Below are 14672 nucleotides of genomic sequence, written 5' to 3'. Positions count from 1 at the left end.
ATTCTGATACCTTGATATTGAGCTTCCCAACCTTCAGAACTGTGAGAAATAAATGTGTTTTCTTTATGAATTATCCAGTCTGTGATATTCTGTTATAGCAACACAAAACAGACTGAAAAGACACCTCGTCCTACTGTTGATTTGCATGATTCTTTCTCTACAGCTACCTCAGCCCTCCTCAGAGCCCAGGAACAGATAGCTCCTGGAGTGTACCACATCTCCCTGGTACTTACAGACAGTCAGAACAGTCGGTGTGAGATTCCAGGCAGCTTGACACTGGAAGTCTGCCAGTGTGACAACAGGGATGTCTGTGGAACTTCTTACCCAACCACAAGCCCTGGGACCAGAGATGGCAGGCTGCCCTCAGGGACGCTGGGGCCTGCCGCCATCGGCCTGCTGCTCCTTGGTCTCCTGCTGCTGCTGTGTGAGTAGCCAATGTTTCGTTCTCTGTTGAACTGGGTGTCCTCATTTGCAAAGGCCTCCGTGCTGCCCTGCTCATCTGTGCAATGGGGAAAGAATATTCTCCGATGTTTTATAGGTAAAGCTAGGGGGAAATGGCATTTTCAGAAAGAATCTGAAATGTGTAACGTGTCACTTGCTAACAGTCTATATTAATGTAGCAACACAAGTTATATATGTCAGACATTTAGAAGACAGCACAACATAATCAAGAGAAAAGCAAATCATGAAGACTTTCTACACACTGTTAGTAATGTTCGTGGTCAAAATTATGGCTTTATCCATGAGTGTGGTGCTTTCTAAGATGTTTTCTCTATATTGATCACATCTCATGAGATTCTAAGATAAAAAGAGAACACTAGTCAAATAAACTTAGGGAAATACAACTAGGCTATCATAGGCTATTAAGATATCATATGCTATTAATATTAATTAATTAATTAACCCCTCACTAATAGTAATAGCATATGATATTAACCCCTCACTAATATTAATTAATAGCATATGATATTAATGTTAATATCATATGCTATTAAGATAGCATAGGTTCTGAGAAGTTATTGCTTCATCTAGCATTTCCTCAAAATAGATTACCATCTGAATATGCATCCCCTTTAAGACCTTCACATTTAACATGACTAAGTTTATTAAACACATTTAGAAAACTATGCATAAGTATCCTTTTTCAATAAAGGTAAAATTTATCAATAGATTTCTGAAAAGTTGTATTTGAATCAAAATCTTGTAAATCAAATAGTATTTTGATTGTAAGAGGTCTCTATTTAAAAGAACTTCCTGACTAATTCTTGTATAAACAAGAGAAATCCTTGCTAAATGCACACTTTCTTAATTTATTATAAAAATCACAGAGTTTTAGAGTTAAAATTAATTTTATGATTATTAATTTTAAAACCACAAAAAGTAGAGAAAATGTGTAGACAACTACACATACAACCATCACTTCAACTGAACAGATATGAATGTTTTGCAATATTTTTTCAGGTCTCTTTTTTTAAAAAGAAATAAATTGCTATAGATACAGCTAATTGCCATACGTGCTATATTTTTCCCTTCCTTATTCTCCAAAAGCATTTACTGTTCTAAGGTTACTATACACCATTTAGTTTAAGAGCTGAAATTGACACTCAGAGGTTTGGTTTTTCGATATCATATTAATCAAGTTCAAGAACCAAAAATTTTTAAGTACCTCTATGTGAATCACTATGCTAGCTTCTAGCTGAAAAGGAAATTTGATTTTGGTTTTCATGCATGTCTAACTATAGGGGAAAAAATACCATGATAAAGCTATAATAGAAATTACTACAAATGGGTAATTACAGAAGATTTCACGAAATAGAGGAATCATTCAATTGAGCCTTGAAGAATGATTAGGATATAATCAGTATAAAAAAATGGAAAAGGCGTTTCCAAAACTTGACAGCATCAGCGAAGGCCAGAAAACACTCAATATTTTCTGTTTTAGGAATCACACAGCCTTGGAAGGCTAACGCGTGGGGAAATTGTGGAAAGTGAAGGAGAAACAGAGAATGCATTAGGACAAATTTGAAAGGGCTACATAGACATGCTGTGGTGTTTGTACTTTATCCTATGAGAAAGAGGAGCTGCTAAAAGCATTTAAATAAAAGACTAACATGATCATATTTGTATTTTAGAAAGACAACCCTGGCCACAGTATGTACTGTAAATTAGAAAGGAAAGAACACCTAAGAGGTCATTGTAAGAGTTCAAGAGAGATGATGAAGTTCAGATTTAGAGCTGTGACATGAGACTGGAAAAGAAAGGACAAGTGTGCAGTGCATTACAGTGGCCCCTGGAGAGGATTGGGAGATTAATTGTTATGGTCTGAATGTGTGTGTCCCCCCAGAAAAATTCATATGTTGAAATTTAAACCCTAATAAAATAGTATTAAGGAGTTGGGCCTTTACCTATATTAATTCAATCCTCACAACAACCTGTGATGTAGATACTATTTATTCCCCCATTTTATGGATGAGTTAACTGAGCAAAGAAGGTTGATATCACATGCCCAACATTACATAGCTGTTAAGTGGTACAGCCAAAATTTAAACCCTAGAATCTGACTTCAGAGGCTGCATGCTTAAACCCCTCACTAAGCTGCCTCTAAGTGAAGAGAGTTGAAACATTAGGATTCAGGTGGCCTTGGCAGGGCAGAGGTGGCAGTGGGGCCACTGACAACAAAGTGTGGGAAACACCTGCTTTCAAGAATAAGTATTTCACTCTTGGTCAGTTAACATGAGAATGACATTAACCTTTATTGCCAAGGATGTGCACAGAAAGATATTTACGCTGCCAGAAGAGCCCTCCAAGCTCAAGCCACAGCTAAGAAATTCTTAAATTACAATGAAGAATGCATTGATAGCCATTTATTAGGCTATCACCCTAGTTACTGAGGGAGTTTTCTGATTAATTACTGTTTACTGAGCGATAATTAGAGGCTAGATTACCAAAACACCATCGTGCCCACCTAAAATCTGGACCATTCTGGTCATATATTTATCTGTGCATTCATCTGACACAATATACATAGCCCCAACATGTGCAAATAAATGCAATAATCGGCCGGGCGCGGTGGCTCACGCTTGTAATCCCAGCACTTTGGGAGGCCGAGGCGGGCGGATCACGAGGTCAGGAGATCGAGACCACGGTGAAACCCCGTCTCTACTAAAAATACAAAAAATTAGCCGGGCGTGGTGGCGGGCGCCTGTAGTCCCAGCTACTCGGAGAGGCTGAGGCAGGAGAATGGCGTGAACCAGGGAGGCGGAGCTTGCAGTGAGCCGAGATGGCGCCACTGCACTCCAGCCTGGGAGACAGAGCGAGACTCCGTCTCAAAAAATAAAATAAAATAAAATAAAATAAAATAAACGCAATAATCATAAAAATATATTAAGGAAAAGGATTGAGGGACCAAACAGCTACTTTCATCATACATCAGTGCCTATTTTAAGACAATATACCAAAAAAACCAACAAGAAATGATCTGATCTGTCTCCTTCAATTTCATAATCACATGAAATTTTAGTGTGCTCACTGTACCAAGTTTCATTTGTAGAAGCTAATTTTGATTTTCATTAGGAATTGTCTACAAATATTTGAGACACTGTATTTTCTTTGTAACGTTTCTGACAATTATCACATTAAACAGTCCCTAAATTAGTCAAGTGTTCTGATGCCTTGTTTTGTTTTTCACTAGTGGCCCCCCTTCTGCTGTTGACCTGTGACTGTGGGGCAGGTTCCACTGGGGGAGTGACAGGTGGTTTTATCCCAGTTCCTGATGGCTCAGAAGGAACAATTCATCAGTGGGGAATTGAAGGAGCCCATCCTGAAGACAAGGTAAGCATCCAGTTCATAAATTATGTATTTCAATTACATAGAGAAAATGTTTGATTTACATTGAGATAGGAAAAGAGGCAAAGGGACATAAAAAGAGATTTCTTGACCTTCAGTTTGAGAGTCAGTGCTGAATAGATGGAGGCTTTTAGGATTTTAGCTCTTCAGATGTCAAATCATAGAAATGGTTATCCCTGCAAGAATTTGCACTTCTTGTAATGTTATCATTTGCAAATTTGCAAAGAGCCACATGTCACTATATTGCTCTGAAATCTGGTTCGCTTTTAAATGAATTTATTTTTCACATGGTTTGCAGGAAATCACAAATATTTGTGTGCCTCCTGTAACAGCCAATGGAGCCGATTTCATGGAAAGTTCGGGTAAGTGGACATAAAATGTTTGAAAGCAATGGTGAGTTCAGTGAGAAATATTAAAAAATAAGAAGTGTTTAAATTATCTTCTTAGTAATTTGCATCTGTGTGCACATGTCAGGAGCTGTTACCACTGAAATGGAGAAAAGCTGTTTTAGTATTTTTATATTAGTCAATTCCCTGACATGTCTGGCTTCAATAAGTTAATTTATCCATTGATGCCACCACTGTCAATATCTAAAGATTTGTTATACTTTTTCCAAACTTTAGTGATGTGTAGTTCTCAGGCAATCAATTACTAATTTTTTAATTAGGAAAGACTTCACACATATAGAAAAATGTAAGGGAAAATATAACAAACATCTATGTATCCACCACCCAACTTTGTCTGTTCCAAACATTGGTCATATTTTCAGTTAAACTCTCATGTGCACATCCTCGATCCTGTTCCCCTTCTTTCTTCCCCAGAACTAACAGTATCCTGATTTCAGTTCAATTACTAATTCCTGGATTCGGACATAATAGGACATGATCACTTATGTTGTCATACAGGTCATACAGGTGAATTTGTTTATTTCTTTGGTTTTACCAAGTGGCTATTTCATTAATATTATCTGAGTGCCACAACTACTCAGTGAACTAAAAGAACAATAATACTTAATGCCTGATATTAAAGTTTTGCTTAATTCCATAGATTGTTTTCAAGTGTCCATCCTGCACAATCCGCATGAGATTTCCCCAAATATGTAACTGTCTTCCTTTATCAGATGCTCCAATCCTCACCTGCTTTTCCCATTAGAATTACATAGCAAGAGCTATGTAAAGAATTATCTAGAAAAAAGTAACTTTCCATGAAAGCATAATGTAAAGGTAACAGGCTGAATAGTCGTGATTTGTTAAATTCTCTTTAGGTACCAAGACATGCTAATTTGCATGATTACATTATGTATGTTTCCTCTTTGGTTTCCATACTGAGCTCATATGACTGCTTAATTATAATGTTTTTTCATGAAAACAAACAAGCATTGCATTAGAAGCTTCCCATAGCTGTGTACTAAATATCCTGTCTTTTCTATTTCTGGCTGTTGTCACTGAAAATCTTATTTCTTTGTACACTTTTAAAATTAGTATATTTTTAGAGCTTTTTCGCCCATTTATATGCCCTCCTTTATGACTCTCACATAACACACTGTGGGATATTATCATCTCTGGTCATATAATTGTATTCTCTCCCACTTACTTGCTTTACATGGTGACTGCTTATAGACACTCAAGACCCGTTTTATAAAATGCAACAAATAAGAGCGTAAGATCCTACAGAATGTTCTCCCTTGTTTTCAGAAGTTTGTACAAATACGTATGCCAGAGGGACAGCGGTGGAAGGCACTTCAGGAATGGAAATGACCACTAAGCTTGGAGCAGCTACTGAATCCGGAGGTGCTGCAGGCTTTGCAACAGGGACAGTGTCAGGAGCTGCTTCGGGATTCGGAGCAGCCACTGGAGTTGGCATCTGTTCCTCAGGGCAGTCTGGAACCATGAGAACAAGGCATTCCACTGGAGGAACCAATAAGGACTACGCTGATGGGGCAATAAGCATGAATTTTCTGGACTCCTACTTTTCTCAGGTAATTTGGTGAAAAACTTTGTGGCTTGGTTATCTTATTTACCTTAGAGATCTTTTTATTTGATTATATACTTCAGTTTTGCAGTTCTTTTCATTTACAGCTTGTTAAAATGCAAGAAAAAATGGTTTGTTTGTTTTTCGCCAAAATAATACAGATAACCTAAGGTAGCTGTCAAAATTGGGTCACTGATCAAAAGAAGAATGGGAGCCGGGCATAGTGGTACATGCCTGCAGTCCCAGCTACTCGGGAGGCTGAGGTGGGAGGATTGCTTGCACCTAGGAGGTAGAAGCTGCAGTGAGCTATGATGGCACCACTGCACTCCAGCCTGGGTGACAGAGTGAGACCTCGTCTCTAAAATAAACAAATTAATAATAAAAGAAGAATGAGTGGATAACCACAACATGAGACCATATAGCAAGTAGCATCTCATTTCTCCAACTGAACAAACAATTGAGGGCAAATCTGTTTTATGTGAGAATTTCTAGCATCTTCTTTAAGAATACAAAGCAGTTCATTTTGTATTTCCTATATCATAAAGGATATCCAAATATGTGTGTGTATATTTTCCTGAGAGAGGGGTATAGTATTCACATTATCAAAGGAGTCTCTGTCTAAAAAAGTTGAAGAACCACTGAATTAATGACCCCCAAAAAAGGGGAGGCAAAAAGAATAGGATGGAAGATCAGTGATGGGAGGAATGACACGTCAGGAAGCATAGAACAGAAAAGGAACATGGGTACGAAAACAAAGAAGACTTTGAAAAGTAGGATGCTTGCCTCTCATTGGATAACCAAAGATTAGTGGGCAGAGAGGCATGGTTAGAAGGGATCTCACATTGAGTTTTGTTATCGATACTGGTAAGTGCCAAGGTCTGACCTACTATCCAAGCAAACAAAGAGTGATATTGTGTTTGAAGAAAGACTGCAGGGCAGGGGAGAAAGGGAGGGGTTGTTTGAGATGAGGACTCTTGGGATATTTCTAGGTGGGATGTGTGTTACAGTCACAGGTCAGGCTCCCACAAGATTCGCAGAATCTAGACAAAGGTTCTAGCTCAATTTTGAGGTAATGTTAACCAAACTGTTGTCCAAACACCAGATAATTTTTTGAACAAGATTGTTAATAGACAGTGCCCTTTACTTCTATGGAATACCTAGTTTGAGCATTCATAATCCAAATGAGTTCTATAAACAGTATTATATTGTTCAATTGACTCTTTCTTAAAATTCATTTTTTCCCATTTTTTCTCCATCTTAGAAAGCATTTGCCTGTGCGGAGGAAGACGATGGCCAGGAGGCAAATGACTGCTTGTTGATCTATGATAATGAAGGCGCAGATGCCACTGGTTCTCCTGTGGGCTCCGTGGGTTGTTGCAGTTTTATTGCTGATGACCTGGATGACAGCTTCTTGGATTCACTTGGCCCCAAATTTAAAAAACTTGCAGAGATAAGCCTTGGTGTTGATGGTGAAGGCAAACAAGTTCAGCCACCCTCTAAAGACAGCGGTTATGGGATTGAATCCTGCGGCCGTCTCACAGAAGTCCAGCAGCCAGGATTTGTTAAGTGCCAGACTTTGTCAGGAAGTCAAGGAGCTTCTGCTTTTTCCGCCTCTGGGTCTGTCCAGCCAGCTGTTTCCATCCCTGACCCTCTGCAGCACGGTAACTATTTGGTAACGGAGACTTACTCGGCTTCTGGTTCCGTCCTGCAACCTTCCACTGCAGGCTTTGATCCACTTCTCACACAAAATGTGATAGTGACAGAAAGGGTGATCTGTCCCGTTTCCAGTGTTCCTGGCAACCTAGCTGGCCCAACGCAGCTACGAGGGTCACACACTATGCTCTGTACAGAGGATCCTTGCTCCCGTCTAATATGACCAGAATGAGCTGGAATAGCACACTGACCAAATCTGGATCTTTGGACTAAAATACTCAAAATGGCATAGCAAAGCTCACTGTATTGGGCTAATAATTTGGCACTCATTAGCTTCTCTTATAAACTGATCACGATTATAAATTAAGTGTCTGGCTTCATACCCCAAAAGTGATATGTTGTCACTCCTAATTCTTAAGTACTATTCAAATTGTAGTAAATCTTAAAGTTTTTCAAAATCCTTAAGATCATATTCACCAGGAAATGTTCCTAAACATTCTTAAGCTTCTATTTTTCCACTGCCAAAGGAAGGTGTTTATCATTTTAAAATGCAATGTGGTTTAGTGGATTAAGCAGGAGCGCTGGTTCTTGTCTCCGTTGCCTTTTCTTATATCATTGATAATGATGTAAGAATCACAAGGTATTTGCTAAAGCATTTTGAGCTGCTTGGTAAAAGGGAAGTAGTTGCTGTAGCGTTTCTTCCATCTTCTTGGTGCTGGGAGGCCATACATGCGTCTTTTGCTCAAGCTAAGGGGTATAAGCTTATGTGTTAAATTTGCTGCATCTATATTTCACATATTCTCACAATAAGAGAATTCTAAAATAGAAATATCATAGAACATTTAAGAAAGTTTAGTATAAATAATATTTCGTGTGTTTTAATCACTTTGAAAGGATCTATCCAAAGAAAATATTTTACACTGAGCTCCTTCCTACACACGTCTCAGTAACAGATCCTGTGTTAGTCTTTGAAAATAGCTCATTTTTTAAATGTCAGTGAGTAGATGTAGCATACATATGATGTATAATGACGTGTATTATGTTAACAATGTCTGCAGATTTTGTAGAATACAAAACATGGCCTTTTTTATAAGCAAAACGGGCCAATGACTAGAATAACACATGGGGCAATCTGTGAATATGTATTATAAGCAGCATTTCAGAAAAGTAGTTGGTGAAATAATTTTCAAGTCAAAAAGGGATATGGAAAGGGAATTATGAGTAACCATTATTTTTTTAAGCCTTGCTTTTAAATCAAACAGCTACAGCCATTTAAGGCTTCAGGGTAATAAAGCTTGAGAGTAATAATGTTAGGTTAGCAAAGGTTTAGATGTATTATTTCATGCATGCCACCATGATAGTAATGCAGCTCTTCGAGTCATTTCTGGTCATTCAAGATATTCGCCCTTTTGCCCATAGAAAGCACCCTACCTCACCTGCTTACTGACATTGTCTTAGCTGATCACAAGATCATTATCAACCTCCATTATTCCTTATTGTATATATAAACAGAGTTTTATATTTTCCTTTCTTCTTTTTTTGCCATATTCAAAACCTAAATTTGTTTTTGCAGATGGAATGCAAAGTAATCGAGTGTTTATGCTTTCACCTAGAAAGGTGTGGTCCTGAAGGAAAGAGGTCCCCTACATATCCCCCACCCTGGTGCTCCTCCCTCTCCCCGGCACCCTGACTACCAGGAAGGCAGGTGCTAGAGCAGCTGGAAAAGTGCAGGCAGCTGTGTGCTTCCACATACGGGGGTGCTGCTGCAACAAGGCTTTCAATGTGCCCATCTTAGGTGGGAGAAGCTAGATCCTGCGCAGCAGCTTGGTAAGGAGGTTCCATTGCTCTTCCTGCTGCTGTCTTTTGCTTCTCAACAGTGGCTCGCTCTGGGGTCTAGAGCACATGCAGCTAACTTGTGCCTCTGCTTATGCATGAGGGTTAAATTAACAACCATAGCCCTCATTTGAAGTGCAAAGGTGTATTCAGGATCTTCAAAGCATTTTAACCTTGCTGCTTAAAACCCAATTTACCATGAAATGGGAATTTTGCTGCATTGTTAAACTGTAGAGGAAACCATGCTATAGTACTAAACGTTATATAAGAGAGAAATTAAAATTAAATGTTTTTAAATTTCAAAAAAAAATCAATCTTTAGGATGACTTAAAAATTGATTTGCCATGTAAAATGTATCTGCATTTTTTACACAAAACTTGTTTTAAGCAGAAAATTTTAAAACTGTACTACTTGATGTATTATACATTTTGAACCATATGTATTAAACCATAAACAGTGTAATGTTGTTATAATAAAACCAGCAATAAATTTATAAATAAAAGCTGAACTACTTGCTATATTAATAGTTATTAAGAAATATGATTATAAAACAGCAGTCCCCAACGCTTCTGGCACCAGGAACCACTTTTGTGGAAGACAATTTTTCCACAGACGGTGGCAGGGATGGTTTCAGGATGAAACCGTCCCACCTCAGATCATCAGGCATTAGATTATCATAAGGAGCAGGCAACCTAGATCCCGCATATGTGCAGTTCACAATAGGGTTCACGCTCCGGTGAGAATCTAATGCCACTGCTGATCAGACAGGAGGCGGAGCTCAAGCTGGATTGCTCACTTGCCCACAGCTCACCTCCTGCTACGGCCTGGTTCCCAACAGGCCACAGATAGGTACTGTTGGGGGTGGGGGCGGGGTTGGGGACCCCTGATATAAAATGACTCACATATGTTTTTTTATCAGTATTTTAGCTATTTTTTCTAGCTGATTGCTTTTCTGCATCTTCCAGCAGGAAGGAAGTATCTCGCGATTCAGGATGACTTCAGGTGGACATAGTGCAGGATAGTGCAGGAGAAAGTGCTGGATGAGGTCAAGGCAGAGGGACTGTACTAACTGGAATCTTTAAGTCATCTACTGTTTATTTTGCAAGTTGCAGTTGTCTCTCAGGTAACTGAGAGATCATTGTTGTGACACTCAAAAGTTGCAATATCCTAAGATGACTTGGAGAGAAAAGTTGGAGTAAAGAGAAGGCAATATTTACAATCTAGCCTGATGAAAAATGTGTACCATGTCACTGGTGAAAGCCATCAGCCCCAGAAGTGGAACTGTTTTTCCATAAATGCTAAAGTCCTCACGCCTCCTTTTAAAAGATGCCACAGAATAAGTCCCTCCAACGCTTCAGAACTTTCTTCTGGCTGACCTTCCTCCTTCTTAAATCTGGACAATGAGGCTTGGACGTGGAGTATGGGGAGGAAAAAAAACTGGATTAAAGCAAATATTGAGTAAAGAATGGTAGTTCGCTTAATTCAAATGTTTCAAATCAATTCCAGGAAAACGTAAGTCACGCAAATAAAATCCAAAAATATTACCAGCTTCTTCTATTCATAGAAAGTTCAAGGAACAAAAGTGACAAAATCGGTTTAGTTTAACTTGAGGACCTTCATACATGAGGTAAGAGTGTGAATGGAACACATTCAACTGACTAGTTTCAATGCAACTAACAATTTAGAAACAAAAGTTAAGAATCCTTCTTGTTCTTGCATTTCCACATTGCCTCGTATCTTCTTCTGGGTCTACAAAGAGGAATACTGAATTAGAGATTATATGGTTTAACAGCGTTCAGTAACATGGTCTGAGATGGTTTTATGTAAAGGGGATAATTGGTAAGACAAGAAGATAAACAATCATTTAAATTCCAGAAGCCAGAAACCACACGTTTTCCATGATGAATGCTGAGACTCCTATGCTGAGATTCCCTCCCTGGCCAGAGACATCAGGCTGTTCTCTGGTTGGTGTCTTTACTTTCTTTTTCTTCAACAGTTTGATTCATTTTTACAAATAAAAAACAAAAAATTTTAGACGCAATAGAGATATCGTTAAAACTGAAGAGGATAACGTCTGAAGAACATGTACAAATGGATGCGGTTCTCAGAGCAAGAAGGAAAGAGACATTGGTGAGGGTACCAAGTGGTCAAGAGAGCTGTATACTCTAATTCAACTCTACAGTAACCCTTAGATTACAGGCATGGAAACAGAGACTCAGAGAAGCAAAATAACTTTCTCAAGGTTGCACAATAAGTGACACAAATGTGAAAGTTTATCGATAGTTGTCTGGAAATAATAACTATTACTCTCGGAATAATCTGTTCACTTCCAGTCTAAGACTTGAGTAGAACATTAAAAATTAGAAAGAATACAAAGAAAATGAAAATTATAAAAAGGATTACAAATCTAGATGTAATTTTAAAGACTAAAGAAGTAGTATAATGTAGGCATATGTGTGTGTGGGAGGGAGAGAGAGAGAGTGACAGAGAGAGAGAGAGAGAGAGAATGCTAATACATGATGCTGCTATTTTGAAGGACATGTGGAGGTTTTTCTTTCAGGGGCCAGGGACCAGGTCTCTTCCACAACCAATAACTAATAAGAATGAGCCAAAAGCCTAAACTGCAGAAACAAGTATTTAGCTGAATTTAAATTACAATTTTTGTATTTTAATACAAAAGTAAAATGCAATTTTATACAATTATAACTGATGCTGTAAGTACTGAAAAAAACTACCTGGAATCTCTTTCTCAGTCAACTCCCTAAGAATTACTTTGATAAAACACTATTTAGCAGAGGTTGTATGAAATGTTTCCGGATATGAAATGATTACCTTAAACAGGTCCTTCCAGCTCAGTGTTTCCATGATTTGTGGAAAAGAACACATTTTAACAACCACAAATTTTTTACTCCTTGAAGTCAGTTTCATTTCTACCTTGATTTTCCTGAGGAACATGGTACCACTGTATTTTCAATTTTATGCCTCAGAACATCTCTGATGTTTTCTGTGTGCAGAATTCATCATTACTAAGTTAGCAAACAGTGAATTTTATGTGACAACACAGACAATCAAATGATGATAATATAAGCAAAACATTTATATCGAAACAATGTGTATGTCCTCATTTTCCCAGAAGGCAGAAGAAGTATTTATGTTCTTTCATAATCAAAAGAAGGATTGCAAGGAACTTTCTTGATTATAACGCTGTAAAGAATCAGGTAATCCTGTATTTATTCAAATGGCATAATGACATGATTTTCAATCCTGCAAGAAGACATTGTTACTAAGTGAAAAATGAGTATTTAAACACAAAATATGAGATTAACTTCAGTCATGTCTTCTCACGTCCAACTGACTTCTACTGATAATAAGATTTATATGGTCCTAACTCAGATGAAACACACACACACCCACATTCTTGCCTCAGGTAACCTCATGGCTTGGCATAGCTAAAGCAGGGTCTTTCCATTATCAAATCTGTGGGCTGACACTAATGCTTAGTGGGCGCTGCAGACACAAAGTTTCTGCATTTAAGAATTCTGCTATCTAGCTTTATTATTTTAGAAAATAATAATAATCACCTAGATTTTGCACCTAAATTTCTTTAGGTAAGCTATGGTGAAAAAGCCTTATTTAACCAGACTTTTAATTATTTTCAACCAGGTCTGACATCCCCAACATTTAATTAGTAAAAAATATGCAATAAATCCTTAGTCTAGTAAGTTCTGACAAAATCTACCTTCCTGTATTTTCCCTCTTTTTCTCAGCTGTTATAAATTGCTATGAATTTTTCCTCAAAACATATTTTGTGGCTGCTATCTGACACCTAAGTTGATTTTCTAACTTGCCACTGTTTCTACATACACGCTCTTGGATCCTGGAAATGTTCTCTTTTGTGCTGGTCTTTGAATATTCTTTCAAGGAGGCAAACTTGTAATGAAGGCATATGCTACCAAGACAATAACAGACCTCCTACTTTATGCAACAAAGGCTCACCCAGGGCCTCTCAAACAAGCCAATGCATGCTATTGCTACTTTTGCCAACTCTGGCTAGAAAAGGGTGTCTCCACTGAAGGAACAAGTCAGGAGATGTTCGTGAATATAGAGAATGAGTTGTCAAGCTAAGAAAACATATTAAAGTTTGCAAAAAAAAAAAAAAAAACCCCACTACTGAAGGAGCTAAGAGAATTTTTAAAAACCCCATTCCATCTGTTAATCAATCAAAATAACTATATTATATTTTAATGATTAACAAAAGTTAAGGCCGGGCGCGGTGGCTCACATCTGTAATCCCAGCACTTTGGGAGGCCGAGGCAGGCGGATCACGAGGTCAGGAGATCGAGACCATCCTGGCTAACACCGTGAAACCCCGTCTCTACTAAAAATACAAAAAATTAGCTGGACGTTGTGGTGGGCGCCTGTAGTCCCAGCTACTCGGGAGGCTGAGGCAGGAGAATGGCGTGAATCCGGGAGGCGGAGCTTGCAGTGAGCCGAGATTGCGCCACTGCACTCCAGCCTGGGCAACAGAGCGAGACTCCATCTCAAAAAAAAAAAAAAGTTAAACTTGAGAAGGCTTCTGTTTTGTCTTTTTTGTGCATTTAAGTTAATGGTTAAGAGTTCAGGCTTTGGAGACAAACTACATACTTGAGTTCAAATCCCCGTTTCCCAACTTACTAACTTTATGGTTTGGGGCAAGTTTCTTAATCTCTGCGAACCTCTCTGGACTATTATTATGAAGATAATAATAGCTTCTACTTCACAGAGTTTCTGTAAAGTTACTAGAATGCACTTTGAACATAGTAAATGCTCATAAAGATTTGTTTTCATTTTTTTACTGTATTTTAAATCTTCAAAATGAACTCAATCATCTGAAAGTTAAGAGTTCCGGCGTACAAACTACTGAAACCACAGAATCTCGAAATATCCCTATTGTATGATCCAAAGCCCTCCTTTTATATAGATGGTTAAACTGAGGCTGAGAAGTAACTCGTGGATCAATTTCAGAGTTAAGAACTGGCTACGCTGATTCTCTTTCTGCTACTCTAGACTGCCACCATAATATGTCTTTTTTATTAATTTTTTGCCTTAGCCACAAGGATTGTCCTAGTCTTCTCAGCACTGGAAATTCCGATGAATAGACAGTCCAATGAAGATGTACCAGTTCATCACAAATTGTTATCTTGTATACCCAAGCCGATCAGAATCACCAGATGATTGCAATTTTTCAATTCAGCTTCCTTGGAAAAGTGAATTTAGGCTTCTAAATGAAGACTTGAATTCCTGTCTTCAGGTGGATATTAAGTGTGACAGGGTCATGTAGGTTGTTTCTATCATGTTGCAATAGGGTCATGGGCAGGATGGATGGCTTC

At 38.2% G+C, this 14672-nt stretch overlaps 1 protein-coding gene across 1 annotated transcript in view; it reads left to right on the top strand.

Moving 5' to 3' along the window:
- Positions 1-7693, top strand: part of DSG3 (desmoglein 3) — a 28752-nt gene extending 21059 nt beyond the window's left edge. The window contains exons 12-16 of the mRNA XM_032151717.2: positions 164-424; positions 3692-3831; positions 4145-4208; positions 5541-5824; positions 7079-7693. Coding sequence (XP_032007608.1) covers positions 164-424; positions 3692-3831; positions 4145-4208; positions 5541-5824; positions 7079-7693 — 1364 coding nt within the window. The remainder of the gene's footprint in view (positions 1-163; positions 425-3691; positions 3832-4144; positions 4209-5540; positions 5825-7078) is intronic.
- Positions 7694-14672: the final 6979 nt, after the last annotated feature.

The sequence above is a fragment of the Hylobates moloch genome, unplaced genomic scaffold, assembly GCF_009828535.3.
Source record: "Hylobates moloch isolate HMO894 unplaced genomic scaffold, HMol_V3 SCAFFOLD_5, whole genome shotgun sequence".
Taxonomy (NCBI): Eukaryota; Metazoa; Chordata; class Mammalia; order Primates; family Hylobatidae; genus Hylobates; species Hylobates moloch.
Note: the sequence above shows the minus strand (reverse complement) of the source record. Positions and strands in the feature narration are given on the sequence as shown.